Below are 26,279 nucleotides of genomic sequence, written 5' to 3'. Positions count from 1 at the left end.
TTATATTTCAGATGACATTTAAGCATGTCCTATTATCTGAGTAATCATGATATATAGCAAGAACGAATATGTTCAAGTTCAGGGACCTTGTCATCTGTGTTTCTAGTATCTAGTAACTCTTTTGGGACTGTGAGTAAAATGGACAAAAGAGTATTAAATTGCATGATATTCTAGAGTGGATGTTGTCAACCCAGACTGTGCATCAGAGCCACCTGGAAAGTTAAAAATACTGATTCTTAGGCCCATCAGTCTGGCTTGGAGTCTAGGTATAGATACACTTTTTTTTAAGTTTGACGCATAATTCCATTGGGTAGTCACAGCTATAAACTACTGTTCTAGACGTAGATATTCTAAAAATGCCACCTTTAGAACTGAGGAAGAGTTTCTAGGAGGAGAAACACATACCAGTGTTTGTGGATTGTTATAGCACAGTCCTGAGGATATGCGCCTGCAGGCGTCTTGTCTAAAGGTCCTCTCTATGAAAGGCAAATCTCAGCTGCCAGAACCTCTGTGATTGTTTTGGACTTCATATGACCTGGCTAGGTAATTGGTCCTGTAGCCCATCTGGGTGCTTACTGTTGTGTTTCTTCCTGGATGCTGAGAAAGTAATGGAGAGGGTCTAAGAGTTCATGAGACACAGAAGAGGAACTCTGGTACATGATTGATTATTGAAGGCTGGGTTTTAAAAAAAAACAAAAATAAAGAAGAAACTGTCCTAGAATCTTGTAAGGTAGGCTTTCTGTGTAACTAGAATCTTCACAAGGTAGGCTCTAACACTGCCAGAAGTTGGGGTGCCATACCACACAGTGTGTGCGTTTGCACATGTGTGCATGTGTGCATATGTGTGCACGTGTGTGCCATGCACTTCAGGGTATGCTCCCTTTCAACTTTGACTTTTTCTCCCACTGGAAGCCTTTTGGTGTCTCAGTAGGAAATGATAAAAAATTCTAAACTTTGAAATTCTACAGAAAAAAATCTGTATAATGCAAACAATAAGATCAAACTGAAGAAACCGTTCAATCCATTAACAAATTTTGCAACATACTCTACTATTCTTGGTTTCCTATAAAGACAGTCCCTACAATCTATCACATTTCTTTAATAAAAATACTGAGCAGACTACAATAAATAAAAACACCATATATTTGTCATTCATATCTTCCCAGAGGTGTTATAAACTAGAGTTCTTTGAGAGCAGAGGTCAGTTTTTTTTTTTTTTTTATGTCCAATATATAAAATCCATACCAAGCATTTAGGCAAAAGCTTCAGGCATAGTGATCACATATTAACTATTAGATTGTATTATTATAAATTAAGTTTCCATATCTGAGAATAGTATGTGATATATAATAACTTCCCAGGAACAATTTGTTGAAAATATGCAATCATGTCAAGCACGGCATGTAACTTTTATCTTAAAAAAGTGCCTCAAGCACTCAGCTGCACTGAAGCTGGAGACTAGCCTCCTTAGGAGTAATTATCATGATTGATTGGTGATGTCTGTCATGGTTGTAGATGGAGGGAGTGGTGACATGACTATGCTTATTATATCTAGTTTTGATAAAGTCATAAATGAGAGATTTATAGATTACATTTGTGAAAATTTGCTATGCATGAAAATAGGAATTAACTTATCTGGAGGGTACTTCTACAATATTTTACTACATGCAAACAACTGAATATTATATAGAATTGGACACATACTCTGGTGGTATATATTTTATCTATTACATACATGTTTTTTATACTTAACTTTTTGTGCTTTGCTTTATATCTATGTTATATATAACTATAGTAAAGAATCAGATAACATGGATGAACTAAAAGTAAAATAAGTATCACTGACCTTTCAGTAATAACCCAGTATTGATATTTGATGAGCAATTTATATATATAGTTAACTTTATGTATAGTAAATATATAGTAAATTTATGCTATATATTTAATATATATAAAATATAAAACTTGTTGAAAATATAGTTATATATTCAAATATATTATTTTCATAAATATATAACTATATTTTATATGTGTTTATATATAACATATAAAATAGTTATACTGTCAAAGTATTTTTAACTTTTTCAATATAACATGCTAATATGAATTCCCAGTTCCTAGAGTATGCTCTTAAAAACTGTAATTTTCTGTCTGTCAAATTCTGATAACTGCATACTCTTGCAGCATACAAATATTATTTAATCATCTGTTTTGAAAAATTGTGATATTCTAAATGTTTCTTGTTATGAAAAATGCTCTAATCATCATCTTCATAACTACTTTTAAAATATTCTTTAATAGAAAATATCAAACACACATAAAAGTAAAGCAAATTCTACAATGAACTCCTGTGAACTGATTACCTAGCTTCAAATGCCGTAAATATTTTGGTAATCATGTTTTAGCTATCCCCTTTGAACTTTTACTGTGAAGAAACATTTTGGATAAAATCGCAGACATTGCCATGTTTTTCTGTGTATAATGTGCACGTTTTGCTGAAAATTTGAGGAAAAAATAAGGATGTACCCTATATGTGAGTAGTGCTAATTCCGTACCTACATAAATATTTCTAATTCTTTTGTTCATGCTTATGTGTTAAAAGTGTAACTAGAAAGCAATAATGATACCATATGCAAAATAATACCCTAGAATATGATCATAGATTTTGTTTCTAAAAATAAATAAAATAAAAAATTGAATTATAAAATTAAAATGAAAGATGTTTTTCCCTGAAAGTTTGGGCCAAAAATGGGGATGCACATAATTTATACATAGCAAAATATGGTATATCTTCTCACCTAAAATATTTCAAAAAGTATTTCTAACTGATAAGAACATATTATTTACATAATCTCCATGATATTACCTTGTCTAGCAAAATTAATCATTTAGTACTTGATATATCTTTTCTTAAAAATGCCCTGGCCAGTATGGCTATTGGTTGGAGTGCCATCCTGTAACCAAAAAGTTATGGGTTCAATCCCCAATCAGGGCATGTGTCTGGATTGTGGGTTTGATCCCTGGTTGGGCACCTGTGATGGGACAGCCAGTCAATGTTTCTCTCTCACATTGATGTTTCTCTCTCTCTCCTTCCCTCTCTTCCTCTCTCTCTAAAAGCAATGAAAAATGAAATGCATATAGTTATTTCATAGGATAAGTACCCTGAAGTAAAATTGCTAGTTCAAAGAGTTTGCACCTATTTGATAACTTTTGATACATAGTGATAATATTGTCACAGTCAAGACTGAACAAATTTAGCATCCCTGTTCTTATATTCATGGTTATTGGGGAAGAAAGAAAACTGATGGAAATTTGTAATATCTTGAAAATAACGTAGTATGGATGGAGGAAGGGGAAGGTGAGAAAAGTATGTGGGGGGAGGCAAGAAATTACAGTAATGGCAATAAAATCCCAAACCCAAGATAATGCTGTAACCTGTATAAGTGATTGGTGCCACTGTGTCAGGCTCTTTACCAAGGTTCTGTACAGAACATTTAGCCAGCTAAGTAAGGGGTACACATTGAGTACCATACTGAGGGCAGGGTAAAAGGAGCCTTCCTGGAGGCTCCTGAGAGCAGGAGCCTTCCACCAGACCTGATCCATCACCTCTGCCATATTCTGTAGAAGCATCCTGTAGCCTCAGGGGAAATGGGTATTCAAGTCTCAACCTCTAAAGCATCCACTAGAGGGCTGGCATTCTATCCTTCATCTCTACTGATTCTGCATCCTGAGCCAACATAGATTTTGGCTACTAGGCTTACATGGCTGCACATAGCATAGAAAAACACTTGGGGGTGGGGGGCTTTTGAGGATAGAAGGCAATTGCTTTCTAGCAGCTGGAACTGATACTAAAACTGTGTACATTAACAAGATGAAAGGAACCTGTATTCAGCAATTTTAAGATGCTAGTTGGTTTAGCCTTAATATTTTAAATCTACATCTATCTATAAGGTAGGTATTATTATCCTCACTTTATAGATGGAATAAGTGAATGAATGAGTGCAAATGTGAATAAGTAAGCACATATATAGATCAATAAAAAAACCCCACAAACAATAGAAACCTAAGTGATCAACCTAGTATAAGTTAAATAGAGTACCTAGTAGTCAGCAGAGCCAGGATTCACACTCAGGTTCATCTGATTCCAAAGCCAGGATCTTGATAGCTGAACATTTCATGTATAGTACCTAGTGTTCAAAATTTCCTAAATTTCCTTATCTTGTTCCCTCTTTCTCTCTTTTTTCTCACCTATCATGTGTGTCTGTGTTAACTTTCTTTTAATTTAGTTAATATTACTGTGTGCCATGCATTGTCCTAAACACTGCATATGTTCTCCCATGGAAACCTCATAAGAATCTTGTGGAGGAGATATTGTATCATTATCATCCTCACTTTATAGATTGAGAAACTAGGACTGGTTAGGTCATTTACTAAAGATCATGTAGTTAACAAATAGCAAAGCTAGAAATTGAACCCTAGAATTCTAGTTTCAGAGCCTGCTTTTAACCTTTAAACTATTAAACTAATAATGTATTATATACTGTTTACACCTATATTCATTTCCATATAAGTACATTCAGATTACATAAAATGCCCTTCTGTTTCCCAAGCAATTTAAAAGAATGAAAAAAATGGCAAACATCCTAGCATTATATAATAGACAACATCCCTTTGGAGGCATTTTGGGGAATAATATTGCAAGCATTATTCCATCTACCTTATCCATAAAATTTCCCATGGGATTTTCATTCTTTGTGGGATAATTTCCATTGCAATAATTCTCATTTGTTCTCTCAAAAATAATGGCTGGTTTCTCTCACTCTCATCAATATTACTATATACCCAGCAAATTTGTGGGTGCATCTCAGAGTCTAGATTTGTCCCATTAGATCAGTAATGATCTTCTTGCCAAACTGATTTATTTGTCTACAATTTCAATTTACTTCAATAAATGTTTATGGAGATTTGAACTGGGGGAGGGCAAAGAGGAGTAGGGCATGGTCTCTGGCCTCCAAGAACATAGAGTTTCCTGAGAGAGGCAGACAAGGAACTGACTGCCCACAGCACTGCGCAGTGCAGGAAGGGCGCTGTGCACAGGGTATCAGGAGACATGTCATGTGGGACTAGAACCCACTGCAGACATCCTGCAGCAGGTGGCCACAGACCAAGAGTGAAGGATGCCCAGGTCTCATAAATGTGTAAAATTCATCCCCTCACAGAGACTAGAAATCCCAAATTCACTTATCTAGTTATGTCCATGTAATGTTTCTCATATATTCTTGTGGACTCATACGAGGTTAAATTTCTGACCAGGATCTAATTTGATCATTATTAAATTATGTTAGAGGAGAGCATCACCAAGATGTGAATTCCAGTTGACCATCGAGCTGGGCTCAGGCAATCAGAGACTCCTTCTCTGCTCCCCTGTCCTTGGAGTGTAGACTGTGCACACAGTTCCCACAGTGGGAGCCATTTGCCAGGAAGTAGCTCAAAGAGAGTAAGGTGCCATTGAGACCATCTGGACTGAATACATGACTGAACCCAGTTAAGAATTCTATATAAGCTTTTAAGATTCCTACAGACACATGCCAAGGTCTACTTGTTTTGAATCACCCAAGACAATCCTGTTAAGTAATTTCCCTGATTAAATCTGCCACCTACCAATCTGACTCTTTCTTGGGTCTGTCCTGGCTCTCTGTGTACCAGAAACAGTTTCAGATTTCATCTAGAGAATACCCAAGTTTGCAAACAAACAAACTATCCAACTGGTTGCTGTTTGTTAGATTATTATTAAAAGTATAGCATATCTCTAGTGATTTGAAATGCTGCCTTTATTCTCTATGATGTGAAATTCCTATGTGCAGTTGGGCTTATTTCTGGACTTTATGTTTTATTCCAATGGTCATTGGTTTCCTTATTCTTGTGTCAGGACTGTTAGTTTTTAATTCTAGGCAATTTGCCATCTGTTGTTACTGTAACATACCTGGTAGGGTGTGCCTTCCTCTTCCTCACCTCCCTTCCTCAACAGCCTCAAACGCTCATGCATCCTTGCCTTTCTTTTTAAGAGTTATACTAGTTCTAAATTTTTGTATGAACTTTAAAAGCAACATGTCTAGCTCTAAGGGAAATAAATTAATATTTTTATTAAAATGACATATAATTTACAAATTAGCTTCAAAAGAATGGACATAAGGGAAGTCTTAAAACCCTACTTAACAAAAGTCAATCTGACTCAATAGAAAGATACACTTGTTCTTGCACAGGTATTTCTTGGCAGCTATTTTAATTGTGATCCTTTTCACCACACTTTTTAAATGATTTTTTTGTGTGTATATGAAGGTAGATGATTAATCTGTCAATTTTATTTTCTACTGCTTCCCCAACTCTGCTATATTTTTAGTAACTTTTTCAAGAATATATTCTCTGGGGTCTGAGATAGCATTTCTAATTTCAATGGAATTTCAGCAAAGGTGAATTAAAGTAAGAGATATGCATATCTTGGTGGTGGAAAAAGTTCACTATCAACTATGCCAACCACACACATCTTACAGATGTTAGAACCATCAGAGGTGGTGAAGAAATATTGTGGGCAGAAGAGTGCAGGCCCCCGGAAGGAAAAAGCCATTCTTCAGCACCTGCTAATAGCTGCTACACAGGAATAGGGTCCGCATTACCAGATCTAACATTGAAAGTATGTAAAGCCAGAAATCTGGACTTACAAATAAAATCTTCTGGTTTTTAAATTAGTTTTAAAAATAGACAGGGTGCCCTGGCTGGCGTAGCTCAGTGGATTGAGTGTGGGCTGTGAACCAAAGTGTCGCAGGTTTGATTTCCAGTCAGGGTACATGCCTGGGTTGCAGGCCATGACCCCCAGCAACCACACATTGATGTCTCTCTCTCTCTCTCTCTCTCTCTCTCTCTCTCTCTCTCTCTCTCTCTCCCCCCTCCCTTCCCTCTCTAAAAATAAATAAATAAAATCTTTCAAAAATAAAAAAATTAAAAAGTAAAAATAGACTGGGACAAAATAGAAAGGACAATTCTATACGTGAAACATGTTCCTCAAGCCATCAGTTCACAACATCTGAGAAGAAATGTTGTCCTTCAGACCAGACAGAAACTGTAGAATGTTATGCTACCACAGGATTTATTTTGCTTATTAGGAGCGTATTAGTTTCCTGGATTTACCATAACAAATGGCCATAAATTCAGTGGCTTAAAGCAATAGAAATTATTATTTTACAGCTCTAGAGGCTGGAAGCCCCACATCAAGGTGTCAGCAGGGCCATGCTCCCTCTGAAGGCTCTAGGGGAGGACCCTTCCTCACCTCTTCTTGTGGCTCCAAGTTTCCTTGGTTTATGGGTGCATCACTCCTGTCTCTGCCTCCATACTCATAAGGCCTTCTCCATGGTGCCTTCTCTGTGTCTCTTATAAAGATACTTGCCATTGGATTTAGGTCCCTTGCAGATAACCCAGGATGATCTCATTTAAGGATCCTGAACTTGATTAAATTTGCAATGTAATAATTTCTTGTCATTCAATATCCAAATGTATTCCAAATAAGGTCACACTCAAAAATTCAGAGGATTAGGACATGGATATATTTTTCAAGGGCTATAGTTCAACCTGCTACAAATGACTTACATCATAGAAATAGAAAAGGGCATAAAACAAATACAGATCTTTGTAAAAATTGCTGTTCTGATACATTATCTTAGTAGCAGGGAATGTAAGTTCCCCTGCTTCCTCGCCTGACCAATATTTCTGTCTTCCTTTCTCTCCCTTTCCCTTCCCTCTTCCCTTTGCCTTCTTTCCTTTCCCTCTCTGTTCCTCCTCTTCTCCCTCTCTCCTTCCCCCTTTCTCCTTCTCCCTTTGGCTAATCTCACATTCTCTCTCTCTTCCTCCCTCCCTCCTTATCTGTTTTTTCTCTTCTTCTTTTTATTCATTGATTTATTCATCTATTCTTGTTAATATTGTATTCATGAGATGTGCCAGGAGTTGTGTGTTTCTGCAACATGAGTGCACCTTCCTGAGTCAGGAGCAGACAAGGAAGAGCTAAGAGCCTCCCTTTCATGGCCTAGTAACAAGTGAGCCTGGGGTGTTCCCTGCTATTTAGGCTGACAGGGATATTCTAACCTTCAGTGTGTGACTTGTGTGGGTAAAGAGGTGCTCAGGTCTACTGTTTATTTTCTGATACCATGTGAAGCCACATTAGTATCTCTCAGTCTCCCTTCACACTGGCCATCCAGACAACTGACCCCCTTTCAACAACCTGATAGCTTTCCTTTTGTACCACACATTGTGACAGCATTATTCCTTCTCAGCAGGAAAGATCACCTCCCAGATGATCTTTCCCAGGAGGAACTACATGTTTATGAATTTTCATGCTCTTGTCTCAGTCACAAATTGCAGGGGTTGTTTAAGGGCAGCACCCCAGTTAAAAGAGGAAAAAACCAGAGAAGTATAGTCATAATGCCAGCTAAAGCTCCAATTGTTATTTCTATGCTGTTCTAAGTTTATTTCCAAAATTATAGGAATGTTGCATAACATTTAACCAATGGGACATTTGCTTCAGAGCCACCTGGAGATTAGTTTCTCAAATTAAAATAATCTCCTCCAGAAAAGGAACAATTTTATTATGAGAATTTCACCTGCTCCATATAAAAGAATGATCTTTCTTTCCTTTAACATAAATCCGATTCTGTTTCCTGTGAGCTGAAATCCTAGTCTTGATGCCTTGGGTAACATCAAAAGACTCTGGCAATTTCACTAAGAATTCCTTTATTGTATATCCAGATTGCTTTTCTTCTGAGCTCCAGTGGAATGAGAAAAAGTCTCAATTCCACTGTGATACATACACACTCATTAGATTATATTATTAGAGTTATTCTAATTTTTGTTTCTATTTCTGTTGCACCTTGGTGACTGTACACCTTGTATTAAATCACCTGTTCCTAAAAAAAGGAGGTAAAATTTTAAGCTGTAGAAACTGTAATGATACATCAAGAACGATGGGTTAGTGGCCGAAGCCAGAGGGAAAGCTTTGGACCAGCGTGCATCAGAAGCTCACTATCTACTAATAAATAAATCAGTGGTGTGGAGTGTGCCTAACCCTAAGGCTGTCAAGTACATTTCAAGGCATTGCAAATGTATGGCAACAGCAGAGTCTCTTTTGAAAACTTAAATATCCCATGGACAATTTTATTCTTTATGAATGAAAATGAGGAGAAGGAACCAATAAGAATTAATGTATCTTTTGCCATAGCCCTGCTAAAAAGAAGTAAACACATTGTTATGTCCTGAAAGAAATGTGATTCAGCTGAGGCAAATCAGCACAGATTCGCTAAACTGAATATCATCTATTTGACCTCTGCTTCTGCTCCTTTGAATTATCTGAGAGCTCTGTTTTCTGAGACTGGCTTTTGCTTCATCACTGTCAGCCCATGTAGCCAATTTTACTGTTTTGATTGACACCCATTCCAATACCTACCATGTATTGGCAGACCTCAGAGATATTGTGGGTTCAGTTCCAGACCACCACAACAGAGCATTACAATAAAGCAAGTCATAGTCATTTTGCTGGTGGAGGGTCTTAAAACACAAAAATATAATAATCTGTGAAGCTCAGAAAAGTGAAACACAATAAACTGGGGTATGCTTCAAATTTTTTGCTCTTCCACCTATTGAACTACCCAGTTGCCTAGTGGAACTGATGACTGATGTAGTAGTTCATTGATAAGGCATTTAATAGAGAGGGTAGATGGCATAATCAGTGGGCTGCAGCTGTGTCCCAGAGCTTTGGTTCACAGTCTTTGTTGGATATGAGAATTTCCTGGGGAACTTCCAGGTGGTGGGGGAAGACCTGGGGCTACTACATCCACAAACCTGGTCTCCATGTTCTTTATCAGCTCTCTAGATGATTATGATACCAAAAAGTGTCAATCACTGCTCGGTAATATGGAAGTCAAAAACCAGGGTCTAGCATTAGGAGACCTGGGCTCAAATTCCTATCTGAGCCTTAGTTTCTACTTCTAAAGTGTGTCTGCTGATTAAGACACATAAGCTTAGTGCCTACTTCCTAGGATTTGTGTGGCACTGAATGAGAAAATGTATACAATATACTTATTCTTTTTGTAGTTATAAATATTGATGTAATTTTTAAAGATTTATTTATTTATTTGTTTGTTTGTTTTTAGAGAGGGAAGGGTTGGAGAAAGAGAGAGAGAGAGAAAAACATCAATGTGCAGTTTCTGGGGGCCATGGCCTGCACCCAGGCATGTACCCTGACTGGGAATCGAACCTGCAATGCTTTGATTCACAGCCTGCGCTCAATCCACTGAGTTATGCCAGCCAGGGATGTAATTTTTTTATATAATCAAATCAAAATCTGCATTACATCAGAATTTTTAACAACTATTTGGAAGATGAACTTTTTTATATATTCATTCATTGTGTGAAGGTTTATGCCATTCATTTATTAGAATTTCAGTAGCAATAATACATTGCATATACACAGAAGATGGTCCATTCATATTTGTTGATTTTGAGGCCTAGTTTTCCTGGGACAATTTGTAATGCTAGAGTGACTTCAATATTCCTGAGACATAGCGCATGCTATTTCATCTGAATAACGTGTAATCTCTGCCCATCCCCCTCTCTCAGTAAAATCTATTTCTTCCTTTTTTAACCTATGTATCTAGTTTCTCCAGGAAGCTCTCTCTCACTTCCCAAAATAATTACCTCTCTCTGTGTGAGTTCCCAATATATCATATACCATTCCTTCATGGAAGTCATTACAGCTATAATTTTATATTTAAATATAATTTTTAAATCTATATTTCCCACCAGGATGACTATAAATCTCATGGGGGGCCAAGTATGTTTTAATCCCAAAATATGTAAGTGCAGAGAATAGTGCCTGTCACCGAGTAGACGCTCAGTAAATATGTCATGGATGAGCGTGTTTATTGAACAACCACTGTTAATATTATTCTTTATCAGGCAAATGCTGAGTAGTTAATGAATAATAACAAGTTTAATCTTAATAGCAACCCTATGAGGTAGATATTATGACTAACACCATTTCACAGATGAGGAAACTGAGACACACAAATAGCTGAGTAATCTACTCAAAGTCATACAGCACAGATGGCAAACATAAGGCCCGTGGGCCAAATCCAGCCCTCTACATTGTTTAATCCAGCCCAGTACCTTCTTTCTATCTGGCAGCAGCACCAAGCTTCTTGCCCCTAGTTAAGGACACTTATACAGTCCTAAAATTACATTTGGTCCTTTGAAGGCAACCACAAGGTTGATGTGGCCCCCAGTAAAAATGAGTTTGATGCTCCTGTCATACAGGGTGAAAGTGGCAAAGCTGGGTTCAAACCCATGTTTCATGACTATGTCTATGTTCACCACTGCACTATGTCACTTCCCTAACCACAGAAAGTGCAGCTCTCATACAAGCCTGCAGTTCTAGTCTCTAACAAAATTTCTCAAAGCAAATGTACAGACATACCTGGGAGATATCACAGGTTTGGCCCCAGACCCCCATTGTAAATCAATGTCATAATAGAGCAAGTTGTAACCTTTTGTTGGCAGAGGATCTCACCTTTGATTTGTAAAAAAAAATTACAATTATGAATTTTAGTAAAGTGTAGAGCAATAAAATGAGGTATGCCTGTATGCTGTGCTGGTATCTGGCTGAGGGCCCTGAATTTTCCCCTCAAGGCCATGGACCTCAGAGGAGGTGGTGAAGACACAAGGTTATGTCAGGTTACCTTCTTAGAAACACTAAGACACAGCACAAAGACTGAAATCCCAGGGCAAGAGCCCGTAGGGGTAACAGGAAACACAGGGGAGGGAAGCAATCTTTGAGGCTGCAATGGGGAATATAGAGCAAGTACCCCCCAAAATTCATCAACAGGCAATAGCATGCTCTACCTCTCCTAGACTCAACTATAGGCTCCAGGATGGCAAGGTACAGCTCCTGCCATACTGAGCAAGGTACGAAGCAAAAGTCTCAACTACAAAAGCAAAGTAAAGATTCTCTCATCTGAACCAAGGGAAGCTTGAGGCTGAGAGGGTGATAACATTGATATCTAACCATCTGCATTGGAATTACTTAAATCCCACCTGACAAAGTTCAGGATTTGCTCTAGAGCAGTGGTCCCCAAACTTTTTGGCATTAGGGACCAGTTTCATGGAAGATAGTTTTTCCAAGTACCTGGGTGGGGGTGGGTGGTTTGTGGATGATTCAAGCACATTACATTCAAGCTCACCTCCTGCTGTGAGACCTGGTTCCTAACAGGCCCATACTGGTGCCTCCATGGCCTGGAGTACAGGGACCCCTGCTCTAGAGCCCTGCTTCTCAAAGTATGGGCAATATGAACATCACCTGGGGCTTGTTAAAAATGCAGCATCTTTGGTTTCCATCCTAGGTCTTCTGAATTAAAATATGCATCTTATGAGAGCCCCAGGAAATTCATATATAAGTACATTTGGGAAGCAAGAGCAGTACTCAGCCTGTGTAGGGTGGCCAGCAGGCCCGCTATAAGAAGGAGGTAGAAAAAGCTGAGCCAATCAGACATGTGAGTGACAAGGACAAAGATTTGGGCTGAGAAAACCTGCCCTTCATCTACTTCCTGTCCCTGTTCCTGCAGCCAGCCTCTGTGGTGTGTACTTTCTTTCCAAAAACCTGTTGGTTCTCATGAGAGGGAGTGGAAGTGACTGCTGCTTTCCCTTCCTTTTCTCTTTAAATGTTTCACAGTCACCTACCTCCATGTGAACCACAGACTAGTCTTTCCTTCATCATATCCTTCTGGATATCAGCAGACACAGGCTGAAGAGAGGTGTTTTGAAGTGACAGACTTTTTAAATGATGAGGTTTCCTCTAAAGATGTTTTCTTCCAGTCTGGCAAATGTGTGCCTCAAGGCTAATTGTTCCTATTCTGAGTTTGGCTAGGGTTCAGACCTGTGGCATGTGACCAAAAAGTTTGTTTCTGAAGCCTCTTGATGTTTTATTGTGGACTCTTCTTCCTTAAGAGTATGCTGTATTTTGGGGCATTGCATAGAGAGGGGCTTGGAGTACTGAGATAATGAAGGAGTGTTTCAGTTGTCCAGGACCACATAACAAACTACCTCAAATTTCATGACTTAAAAGATAGATTCTCACAGTTCTGCAACTTGGCTGGTCTTAGCTAAGCGCTTCTTCTACTGGGGAGTGGGAACGGGGGCTGGAATGGTCCAGAAGGCTTTTCTGAGAGGTTTGGATTCTGGCTGGACTCCTTTCTTTCCACATGACCTCACCACAGACAAGACTCACAGATCACAGCAGCTGGATTGCAAGTAGAATTCTGCAAAAACAAGCCACAGGGGCACAGGTTTCCCAGACTCTGCTTGTGTGACACCTTGCAATGTCCCATGGATAAGAAAGAAGGGCATAAGAGAGGGTTATACAAAGGCAGAAAGCCCAGGTAGCATGGTCCACTGGGGCCATGTATACACAACCCACCACCCTTGCTTAATATGATCTCCCACCCTATGTTCCCACCCTGTGCACAAAGCAAAAATGAAGAAAATGAAAATTGGTCACTAGTCATTATGGGTAAATGTGTGTATGTATGTCCATGGACAAGTGCATACATCTAGTGATCTTGGAAACAGAGGACTTATATTTTCCAAAGATTTTCCTTTATTTAAGAGTATTATATTATACTACTTAATAGTCATTTGGAGGCAGGGTTGTGAGAGAAGAGTGATATGGGAGGAGGGCTTCAAGCCAGATAGATTAATTAATCAGTATTGATATCAGAATGAGATCAGATGCAGCAGCTGGGTTACTCCTAAATCGGTGAATGTGGTGGCTATAAAAGGACAGTTGGCTGGGTACCTGATCAAGACATCATCGTGTCCTATCATGTCCTGACAGTAGCCTGGAAAATGACCTAAGAGTTATAAATTATTCTTCTTTATTTTCCCTAAAATGATATATAGTCTCCTTTACTTTATAGGCCTTTTTTCTTTCCATTTTTATGGTCTTATTTACTTATTTTAAGTTTTCTATTTATAGTAGGCTTATTATATGTCAGGCCATGAATTCAGTATTGAAAATGTAGTGGTGAATTAAATTAACCTGACATTCTTCTTTTGTGTAGTTTAGAGTCTAGAACTATATTTTTTCTTTTACTTTTTTTTTTATTGTTGATACTATTACAGATATCCCCTATGTTTCCCCCCCCCTTGTCCCCTTCAACCCAATCCCTGCCCCCTGGAGCTATATTTTTAATGGTCCAAAAATTAAGGGAAATTTTGGAATAATTTAAATAATGTGAGAGTAAGTTCATCTTTTTCCATGGTCTTGACCTTAAATTCTGTAAGTTCCCAGACTTCCCACTGTTATAAACAAACAGTGGGAAGAAGGTGATGTCATCTTTATTTTTCCAGATAGATTAAAGGAAGACCAGAAAGGTTAAGTGTGTGCTTGGTCATATTTCTGTGACTTAGTGAGATTAGGGAGCTGGAATTCAAGCCCAGGCCTTGTGATACTGAATCCAATCTGATTCTCACAAGACCATGTGGCTTCATTTGAATATTTAAAGTTGTACCCTGCTAGTGAGGTAGTTAGAGATTTCCTGGGGACCTGGCCTTCTGGATCTCCACTCATCTCAAACTCTTTGTGGACAGCATTGAGTTAATATTGACCTCAATTTACCAGTGGCTTCTTCAAAAATTTAATTGTGCTTTGACTAGAAAGTCAGTTACATATGGGACATTACTAAATGAAAGAAGGTTCTTTAAATGATGTTCACAGGTCAATAGCTCACATGGTCAGGGCACATTGTTTTATCAAACCTCTGTTTTTCATCAGCAAAGTGGGAATAATAATAAATACTGCATAGAGTGTTGAGATGAATAAAAGAATCTATGTGAAGTACAGAGTCTGGTCCATAGTAAGCATTCAAGTTACCAGTTATTCTCTTTGATGATGATGGTAATAGGCACTTTTTCCATCTCACCAGAGATGCAAGGCATGTTGTGAGCACTGTGTCATCCCCAAGTTCTCTAATTCAGACTTCACTGTGAAAATGTCATTTATAGGCAACATATCTGCCTGACAGATTATCTAGAGATATAGGTATAGGTTAACATTAGAATACTTTTTTCTTTTAGTGATTTTTTTTCTTTGATTGACACAAAAGAGCATTCAGCCTACTAAAACAAAGAAAAACCACAGCTGGTATTTCTATTTTCAAACATTCCGGCAGTGCCCCACAAGCAATGACCTTTTCACTTAACTCCCTTAGGATTTGATGCCTATTTTACGTCCCGCACACTTGAAAACAACAGAAGAAATGTCTGGTTTGCTGAATACTGGGAGGAAAACTTCAACTGCAAGTTGACGATTAGTGGGTCAAAGAAAGAAGACACAGATCGCAAATGCACAGGTAATTTCATTCTCATTGTCCTGTTACTCTACATGGCCAGTGTTAAAATGTCTGTATGACTGACAGAAGGAAGCTTGGCTGGAGACAAATTGAAAAAGTAAATTGAATTTTACTAGATTGTTCAGAAACTGGAACAGGAGCATAAGTCTTACAGGACAAGAGAAGTACAGACAAGATTGTATTATATTCTGTCTGTCCATCTAGCAGTAATTGACATTCTCATTGATTCTTTGAATTCAAAAGGGGTCATGCTACTTTGAATGCTCTGTTTCATAACTCTTAGTTAATATTGTAGCCAGGTGTAGGAAGTCATTTTCATATAGACAAACATCTCTATCAAATTTCATATCAGCACTGGGTTCAACTGTTACCATGGATGGGATATTTGATTAAGGAAACAAAGTACTTAGGTTTAGAGTAATTAAAGTTTCAACTGATTTTCATTAGATCAAAGTTAATGACTCACCTGCTATTTAAAATATGCTTAGAAACAGTCACCCAGCCTCATATGTAACTGTGTATAATTATTCCAAATTAAAAACACATGTGTGTATGCCTTATCTAGATAGTAGTAGTCAGAAGGCAAAGTTACACGTTCATTCATTGATTTGTTCACAAATGTTTATTGAGCAACTCCCTTCTGGGAAGCTATAAGTAGGCACTGGTGATCTGATGGGGAGCGACCTGGTAAGGACCCTGCTTTCATGCTGCTTAGAGAGCAGTGGGGGGTGGGCAGTTTACATTATTCCAGGGATCTCTCTATGAATATATAATTACAGTCTGCAACAACTGTCTGGGGGCTATATGGGCATATAACCTAGAAATTTCACTCACTGAAGGCAGAACCTGTCTCAAAAGACCTGCTTGAGAATGAGTGGACATTGGCTGAATGGGGAAGGGCAAATTGGAGAATAATTTGATGGTGGAATGACATGGCAAAGGGTTGTAACAGGAGAAATTGTGGTACCTTTCAGGATGTGAAAAACAGAAAAATATGACTAAAGAAAAGAACAGTATGAATGTGTGAGCCAAGGTTGCAAGTGTAGAGATATGGACAAGGGAATAAATTAAGTTGGGATGTGTGTGGAACTTGGTCTTTATCCTAAGAGTGCTAGAAATCATGCAAGGATGTGACATGATCTACTAGCTTATCCCCTAGCCCTCTATTAAACAGCATTCCCCAAGTCTGTATTTCAGTTGCCTTGAATGTTTGTAATGATGACTTTGAAGTCCCACCAAACTCTAAAATGCATTCTGTATGCTCAGAAAAGCCACACACCCATGTTAGATACACTTCCTGTGTTTAGTTCATCTTCACAATATAGCTATTTGAACACCCATTCCAAAATCATCTATTAATTAGGAATAATATATATAAAAGATGATACTAAAACACCGTGAATAATATGAGGATGCTTAATTTTAGGCATTTCCTCAAGTCCTTTTCTGTAAAAAAGAGGAAAGATATGAAAGATATGAATAGCAAAGTGAGTAAAACAATGATACAAAATAAATATGCATAATTGAATGCATAACTAGAAAATCATATTACCCACACTCTCTATGCCATGGTGCATGGCATCAGTGTTTTCAGAAATATCCTTATTGTGTTGGGAGAAAAGGAAACATTAATTCACTGATGACTAGACCTAAGTGACACAAAGCTTTCAAGTGGAAACTGAAGAAATTAGTTTGATGTCTGGATAATTTATCTATATGACAAGGAATATCCAAGTATACTAGAAGTATCCAAATGATCGATAGCAGTTTTTTAGTTTTCTCTGACATGTAATATTCTGTAGAGTCTCTGGAAGGTGGATGAATTGGCTCATGGTCATCAGGGTTGTTCCAACCAGGGTCAATCCCCAGTCTTTTTATATACTTAAACACAGCCATTTTATCTTCAATATTTTAAGAATAGCACAACCTTTCTTGATACCCAATCCCAAGATCGCCTGACCCTGAGTTAGACATTCATCCTTCTACCTTCCTTTGTGGTGGCCTAAGGTCCATTTGTATAGATTAAACCTTGGCAGTGACCCATCCTGCTCATGGGTTGTTGGGGATGCCACCCTCCAAGGGATCATGAAGTTGAGAAAGTTTACTGATGATTTGTTTAATCATAGTTACAGGAAACACAAACTACATTTGACAGGCACTAATGCCATTCATGCTACTTTATAGTAAAGTTACATTTTCTCATGGAATTAGTGCTAGCTACACACACAATAAAAGAAGATCTTCTGGACAGATCACCACAGAGTGCTTATCTGTGGGCAGAAAGGCCAGATGTGACTGTTTTACAAGTACTGTTTCTGTTCTGCCGTCTTCACCTCACTTGCTGTGTGTTCCCCCTTAATACTTGCAAGTGTATCCCTGACACAAAAGCAAGTTTAGAGTATGATCTCTTTGGAAAGAATATTATATTTCTGTGAAGATACCGAGGTCAAGAAAAGAAAGAAAAGTACAGAGATAAAGTGGTCTGTGAAACAAGATTGAGGACAGCAAGTATTTGAGAAACCAGAGATTTGGGCCTGAAGGAGACCTGGGTTTTGTTCTAAGTTTACTCCTGAGTACCCTGTGAGAGCTTGGATGCTATTATTTAACCTCTGAAAGCCCTTCCCCAACTTTCACATGGGGGTGATAAAATTTTATACCCAAATTTGTTGTGGGAATTAAATTAGAAAATTCAAGTAAATGATCTAAAGTCAAACCAAAACATAGTAATAGCCCATGCAAGCTAACGACAGTCCTTTGTTCTGGGCTGAATGCAGCTGCCTGTGAGGGTTTCATGAAGATCTTATTGTCTTACATCAGCCCTAAGGAAAATCAAGATACAAGACAAATTCTAACAGAAAAAATAAAACCAGGGATTTGAATAAGTATATAATATATCCAGGAGTTCTTCACTGGGGTGTACATTAAACAGCAATATATTGAGGTCTCAAAAAGTGTATAGACAGGTAACATACAACTTTATGCTGTGAATGGAAAATGAACCTTAATGCTTAAGGAATCTCAATGCTAAAATGTGTCCAAGTATCATCAGGTCTTGGATTTGCCTGACATCTCATGTCCCAAATTTTGTACCATTTTATCCCTGATGTGCTTTATTTTTATATGGTTGGTATCATCTCCAAGGTCTTTGCTCCCAAACTCATTCTTTAAACTGAGAAGGAGGTTTTGAGAACCTGAATGTGCTTGCTTATGGCAGCCCATAAAAATTATCTCTCTCATATCTTGTGGCTTACACAGAACATTTGTCCAACTAACAATACCACTTTGTCAAATGCTACTTTGTGAATACTGATTCATCAGTTACCTCTTTACTGAAAAGAAGGAACTCGGCATTTAGAAATTCGTCATCCCATGAAGGGGACATTTCACTTTCAGAGGTTTGTTTTCCTTTTGAGATGACAGAGGATAAGTTGGTGACTTTTTTTTGTAAAAAGTTACTATATTCCATTCCTAGTGCTTTCAAGTCACACAATAAGCAAATTCAGTTTTGATTTAAGTCCCTAATCAACCAACGTTTACTTTGGAAAATGTCAGGGGCTAAAGAGCATACTCTGATAAATGTCCACATTTTGGGAGGTCAGATCCCTAAACTGTGGTTTTCTTTACACCTCACTTCTCAAAGCTAATAGTTTAAGTAAAGGTCACTTTGTTGGTGGGGCCAAAAAAAGCCTGGTAAGAAATGGCTGTTAGTGAATAAACCATGTATTTCTCAAATCTGTTATCCTTATCTGGAACCCAGGCTCAGCAAATCCTGTATAAATTTTAACAGGACTATCAAGGCAAAGAATTACACTTAAGTCAAGTGTTTTGAGAAAATATATACAGAAAGAATTTATGACCATGCTAATTAGTACTCCCTGTCATTTTATTATTCTATTCTAAATTGATCTTTAATTGTTATATAGATGTTGTATTGTGACAGCTAATTTATTCAGCATAATTGAAGAATCTTCATCAAAAAAGTTATGGATAAATAGGAGCTAACCCTTTGGCATTCTAAGATTTTTTGAATCCATTTTGATGAGAAGCAATTTAAAATGCATTTTACACCTTTGTGCCTTCTCTTAAACAGAGGTTTGACACTGATTATTTATTACTTAATCTGTATGCAGTTTTTGTTATGATACTGTGTGTTAATATGATTCTTTGTTAAAATTTTTGTTCTCTGAGTCACCTCTAAATCTGAGTCTTGGTTGATGTTTCTCTTTTTACAATCACCCTTAAATCTTGCCTGGCCTCCCTCCTAGGGGATGGTTGGTTTCTATCTGTATGGGAATTGAAATTATATGTGCTAAGTTATTTAAAAATTTTTATTTAAGTATGCATATCAGAATCATCACAGAAAGGCTAAGGTATATAACTTTGTGAATTTAGTATAGCATTTATGGTAACTATTTGGGTGAGTTTACTAATAGAATTTAGAGAGATGTGATGCTAATTATACAGTATTTTCCAAGATAAAATTATCTGACTGTCACATCTGAAATCCTCATTGTTCTTGGAAATCTTTAAACTATTTTTGGAACAGGAGTATTGAATAAAAATCCCATGGCGATAAAAAAATGACTTTCTAGCTAGTAGGTTCCCATATGTAATAGTCAAAAAAAGAAAGGTTTTAGTGTAACATTAAGTCATCCTAGCTGCCATGCTAATGCTGTGGCTTTGCTCTTACTTCACTTAGATATGAAATATCATCTCCTTGTATTATTTTAAAACCAATGACATTCTCCTTATAAGGACATTTGAGGACAAGAAGTCACCTTTTATCAATGGGAATTATACCACCATCTTTGTCAATTATTCCACTGGATAAATTTGAGAAGAGATAAGGATGATGAGGATAGTGCTTGCTTCTAATAGCAAATATTATGTAGCCTTTTGTATGGTGATCTACCACAGTGAGTATCTCCCAGGCCACAAAAACAAAACTTTTGATTATTCTCTTTCTTTTTTTTCTCTAGACCCTCTCTTTATTTTTCAAGGCTCCATTCCACAGTTTGAATTATTTTAATCAGTCTTTTTAGAAATCATTATTTCACCTGATCAATTAAAATGAAGCTTAGTTACAGAGAGCTATTAAAGACTAGGACATTGGAGTCATTTGAGGTGTCCATTTGCTCTGAGCCTTTGACATCTATCCATGACTTCCTGCTGCCCACCAATCCTTCTCCAGGGATGCTCTTGTCTGTGGTTCTCCTTAGCAGTGGAGACCTTAATGTCAAGGTGACTAGAGCCTGGGATCTTGATTCTAGCCTCTAGGTTTCTCCAGGTTCAGCTCTGATTTTGCTTACTTTCACAGCCCTCCTCTGACTGTTGTGTGGAGGTTGCAGAGCCTAGGATACCAATATTTTGCTTTCGTGCTTCCCAAAGTCTCTCCCTTCTTACTGATCTGCCACTTCTGAATGTTCTTATGAGAGGCTGGCAGAGGAGGTTAGCTTAGATCCAATCACATCCTTCTGTGTCTTTTGAATATAGCACATAATGTATGTCCTGAATCTTTCAGCACACAATTTTCAAAGCTTAGAGATTAGTACTGACCATGTAGAACTCAAAATTCAATCATTTTTTCCATGTTCTGTTATTACCTTCTTTCGTAAAGCAATGGATTAAAGCTCTGAAGCTTAATATATAAAAATATTACCACTCAATACTATATAAGTACAACCAAAGTAAAAGAGTTATAGATAGCAGACTAGGTCTTTGTTTTTATTAAATAGTATAAACATAGCACTAAGCTTTGTGTTTGCTCAAATCTTGACCATATGCCCAAGGTAGGGGTTAGCTACCTTCAGCCTTAATAAGTCAATCTTTATGGATAAACCCTGCAGTAAATGAATTCTTTCTGCCACCAACCCTACAAAGTTTAAGACGTGGTATCACCCCAGCCAGGTAGCTCAGTTCGTTAGAGTGTCATCCAGATACACCAAGGTTTCAGGTTTGATCCCTAATCAGGGCACATACAAGAATTAACCAATGAATGCATAAATAAGTGAAACAATAAATTGCTGTGTGTCTGTCTCTCCTCCTTCCTCCCTCCCCAATCTCCATTCCTCTCTCTAAAATCAATACATAAAAATTAAACAATAAAAATAGTCTCCACCACACACCATGTTACTTTGGGCCTTGTGTCCTCAGATTCCTCTTGCCATACAGCACACCAAGGCATCTACAGGAGTCGTGTTTAATTCTGTGCATAATCAATCCAGGCAGTGGAACCCCAAGTTGAAAGCCCAGGGGTCCAGGCAAAACTGCTCCATAAATGCTAGAAGCCACTATTATTTGAACTGTGTGTCATTTCTTTCTCATTAACTCCAACAGGCAATGGCTTTAGGAAGTTATGGCCTTACCGTTATTGGGAAGTCTATCAGGCTGGGCAGTTAATGAGAAGGAATTCCTGAATTAGGAGAATTAATGCATATGTGTCTTCTCAGAAATAGTCCTTGTAAACAAAGTGCCTCTTGTAAGCAATATAAGTATTATAAATTGGATACTTAGAATGTGTTTAGTAGGAATAAGAAAGAGCTGTTGAATGACTTATCAAGTACCATCAAGCAAGCTAGAATAGAATATAGCTTTCTTCAGGAAGAATTCCTAGTAATATAGGTTTTCTAGTTTTTCTTTTTCCCCCTACAAAGAGAAATATAGACACTAAAAGCATTTTAGAGTTTCACAGTGTGTGCAATATGCTCACAAGGTAAATATGTACCATATATATAAACCCAGATAAGAACTTTCTGGGCTCTTTCTAACTTTGTCTCACCATTTCCAATAACAGTAGATCAAGTAGGTAGGTGAACACATGGGATGGCTTCCCATTTCCTCATCCTCATCCTCAAATATTATTTATTATTTACCTTCCTGGGAGAAGATAGCTGTGAGGAGACTTAAAGCACAGCCTATATTATGTAGCAACTCAGGATCCAAGCTGCCTGCTGAAGGGGCCCTGGTGGATTCACAAGAGCAGTTAAAGAGTCAAATTGTCTCAGTTTGAACCTAGCTCTCGCACTTTGTATGTCACCATATGTCACTTGGGCAAGTTACTGAAATATGCTCAGCGCCTCAGTTCCTCATCTGTAAAATGGGATAATGATAGACCCCACAACCTGGGGTCATTTGCAAGGAGTAAATAGAACAGTGCCTGTGGAAATAGTGAGTGCTCAATGTGTTTAGGAGCCTTTATAAAAAATAAAACTAAAAAGAGAACCCCTCCATGGCTCAAAATGCCTGGCCTTTCTTTATTTTTATAACCAATCATTTTCTTCCTTTACCTTAAAAATTCTTTGCTGGTATAGCGATATACATATGTCAATATAATATACTATTATGAGTTTATATCACCCAATTTGATGCCAATATCAACCCCATGAAATAGACTAGTCAGGTTTGATCCTCCTCTTACAGATTCAGACAAAGCAAAATTGCACTTTGGAGACATTCTGTGACTTACATGAAAACATGGCTGCTGATGAAAAAATATAATAATCCCATTAACTAATGGCAAGCATTCACTTTCTCATGCCTTCCTCCACTCACTTGTGCACTTAACCAGTGTGGGTTGCACTGCAGCAGTGGGCTGGTACCTGTGCTGGGCTTGAGAGCACAGGCAAGGTTTTTTTGCTTTTATATTCCAGTATGGGAGGCAGACAGAAAACCAAAGGAAGATGAATAAAATAATTACAAATTACGATTAGTGCTGTGAAAGAAACAAATAAGAGGCTGAATAGGAAACAAGAGTGCAGAATTATTCTAGGAAAATAGTTGGCAGAGATTATCTCCACAGTCCTGTCTGTAAAATGTATTATTCTGATTGTACAGATAAAGAAGCCATGGTTCAAATGACTCAACCAAATGATCAATACTGCTGATTTCTCCCCATGCTCTTTCTCCGCTGATGCTTGATTGCCTTATGAGATGCTGAGAAAACTGAACATGAACAGGCACTTTCTCCTTTGGGGGTAACTTTGTGGTTTTATTTATACAGCAATCCCCTCACGCCATGACACTCAGCCACCTAAGGGCCCTTAGGAGAACACATGTGATAATCATCTTCATTTGATTCTTTGGTCCTCATTTACAAACAGCTGCAGTGAAGAACAGAATTGACCTCCTTTCTTCTCTTCTAAACTCAAAATAGGGCAATAGTGTCCACTTTATTCTAAAACTTTCCTAAATTGATGAAATGCTGGTAGGTTGTACAAAGAGAAAAATAGAGGATTCAAATGTCTCATCTCATAAGCAGCCTAATTATGCAACAGGGAATTGCAGCCACAACTATAAAGTCTTCTGACTGTTTTTCATCCCAAGGGACTCTGTCCTAGTTAGGATTGGGCAAACAAACATGCCTATAGCCTTATCAAAGCCAATGGTAAGGACTGAAGTAGTGAGAAACCCCAGAAGTATGAAATAATATTTGTAAGGAAGAGCTTCCCAATATTAGAGGAGCACTTATAAATTGAGCTACCAAAGTGGTCCATTGTTCTGGCAGAAGTGGGCAATTTGCTATGAAAAAAAAAACAAAACGTTGAATTACAAGATGCTCTTGCCTTTTCATTTGAGAAAAATGCAACTGCCACCAGCAAGTTTCAGGCAAATTTGTAACAAAAGGTTACACTTTAGAATTCACTTTAAAATAAGAAACACAAAAATATAAAAAGAAAAGTATGTTAAGAACCAGGCTGAAGCAGTTCCCTTGATGTGGATGCAAGTGTACAAAAATCACTTGGATAAATAATTACTGGATTTCTCATGTCTGACAGCCTGGCTGTTAATGTGACTACTACATAAACCATGCCTGCAGCACAGATTATATATTTTAATAGATTCTCTCTTTCCTTGAACAAGTTGTGAGATCGCAGAAGAAGTGTTATTGAATTTCACGAACTTTTTAAAACCTAAACCGGTGATATTCTTAGCACATAGAACTAATTGTGTTACCCTCTATATTCAAGACATTTTAACAGTCATACCTGTTTGAAGAAAGAAAACTGAAGCTCAGCGGTGTCTCTAGGGCCACCTGTGGCAGGTTCATCTCAGACTTCTGGGGGCTCTTATCTTCTTTTAGTTCTTTCTGTAAAGGCACCTGGGTCTCCCTCCCACAGAGCCTGGCATGTGCTATTCCCTCTGCCTGGAATTCCCTTTCCTCCACATGATTTTGACTAATTAACAGTCATTCACCCTTCACATCTCATTGTCACCTCTTTCAAAAGCCCCCATTCACGTCCCACCATGATCTGGGTCCTTTGCTCTCTAGTGTCCCACCTTCCTTTCCTTCTGCCACACTTGCCGCTATTTGTGATGCTGTCCTCTTTAGTGTGACTAGGTGGTAAAGGTCTCTTTTCTGTGCTTCACTGCAGGATCTATGCAACCAGGCCCTCATTCTCTGCTATGTCTTTCTTCAAATTCTCAGCCCTAGCTCAGGTCGGACATTGAGCAAGAGCTGAACAAGTAGTTGTTGAGACATTAATTTTACTCTCCATGCATAAAACAAAAATCTGCTGTGCATGAAATATTTCTTGCATTTGATCCAATGGAGAGATGAGGGGCAGGTGGGGTGTGCCTATGTCTTCAGTGGCCACCTTGCTGCACTTGTGAGCACTGAAGTAGAATATCTCATTTGGAAACTCAGCCAATGAGTTGAATCAGAGGCATTGCAGGATTTATTGGGCTGCACGTGTTAAATGTTTCCTAAGCCCATTATGTTGATTTTTACAAGACACAAAAAGAAAATAGCAAGTTCTGCACTTATTTGAGTTGACAAGTGCTCCATTTTAAGTAAAAGTGTGGAAATCTCAAAATCCAATAAACTGTAATATATTAGTCTTTTCTTCCTTTAGAAAAATTCACAGGAATGGAGGACTAGGGAACACATCAGCCTCTCAGGTTTGACCATATACTTCTCTCAATTGATTTGTTATTTGCACAACTGAAAAATCACTGTATTTCATATGCTATAAGGAAGAAAATAGATGCAGGGCTAAAGCCATAGTAATAAAAACAATAAAAGTCTATGCTTATCAGGTACTTGCTTAAATGACAATATTTCATTCACCCTGCAAATAGGTAGGTGAATATAAATCTAAACGAACAAAAAATTTAACTTTTTTTGTGATATTTACACTTAAAATTTTTCTTCTGGCCCTGGCTGGCGTAGCTCAGTGGATTGGGCGCGGACTGGGAACCAAAGCGTCCCAGGTTCGATTCCCAGCCAGGGTACATGCCTGGGTTGCAAGGCCATAACCCCCAGCAACCGCACATTGATGTTTCTCTCTCTCTCTGTCTATTTCCCTCCCTTCCCCTCTAAAAATAAACAAATAAAATCTTTACAAAAATTTTTTTTCTTTTGAACATCTGGTTTTTAATTATTGATTTGAGAGAGAGCAATCAATTTGTTGTTCCACTTATTGATGTATCCATTGGTTGATTCTCATTGGAGCCCTGACAGGGTTCAAACCTGCAACCTTGCTATACTGGGTCAGTGCTCTAACCAAATGAGCTACCCGGTCAGGGCTTATTTTAAGCATCTTTTAAAAAATAGTTACTTCATTTATATTTCTCCTAAACTTTGCAGGTATATATAAGGCACATTAAGAAATATCACTGTTTAAAAAAAAAGAAATATCTTAAGACCTCTTGTGTTTTCCTTCTTTTGAATTACTTTCTTAGGATGAATTTCTAGAAGTTAGAATTTGTTAGGAGTAGAAAAGAACAAATTCTCCTGAAATTAACTTTGATTACTGCCCCACACTAGCTATGAAGCCTGATGTAAATGCCATTGCATCTCTGTGACCTGTTTCCTAATTCATAAAACACATAACATGA

At 37.8% G+C, this 26,279-nt stretch overlaps 1 protein-coding gene across 2 annotated transcripts in view; it reads left to right on the top strand.

The window, feature by feature from the left end:
• Positions 1–26,279, top strand: part of GRM7 (glutamate metabotropic receptor 7) — an 853,913-nt gene that overhangs the window by 511,991 nt on the left and 315,643 nt on the right. For both annotated transcript variants that reach the window (XM_028518977.2, XM_036030861.1), the window contains exon 5: positions 15,303–15,443. In XM_028518977.2, the coding sequence (XP_028374778.1) occupies positions 15,303–15,443 (141 nt within the window). The remainder of the gene's footprint in view (positions 1–15,302; positions 15,444–26,279) is intronic.

Source organism: Phyllostomus discolor, chromosome 7, assembly GCF_004126475.2.
Source record: "Phyllostomus discolor isolate MPI-MPIP mPhyDis1 chromosome 7, mPhyDis1.pri.v3, whole genome shotgun sequence".
Taxonomy (NCBI): Eukaryota; Metazoa; Chordata; class Mammalia; order Chiroptera; family Phyllostomidae; genus Phyllostomus; species Phyllostomus discolor.
This window is presented reverse-complemented; position numbering and strand designations above follow the sequence as displayed.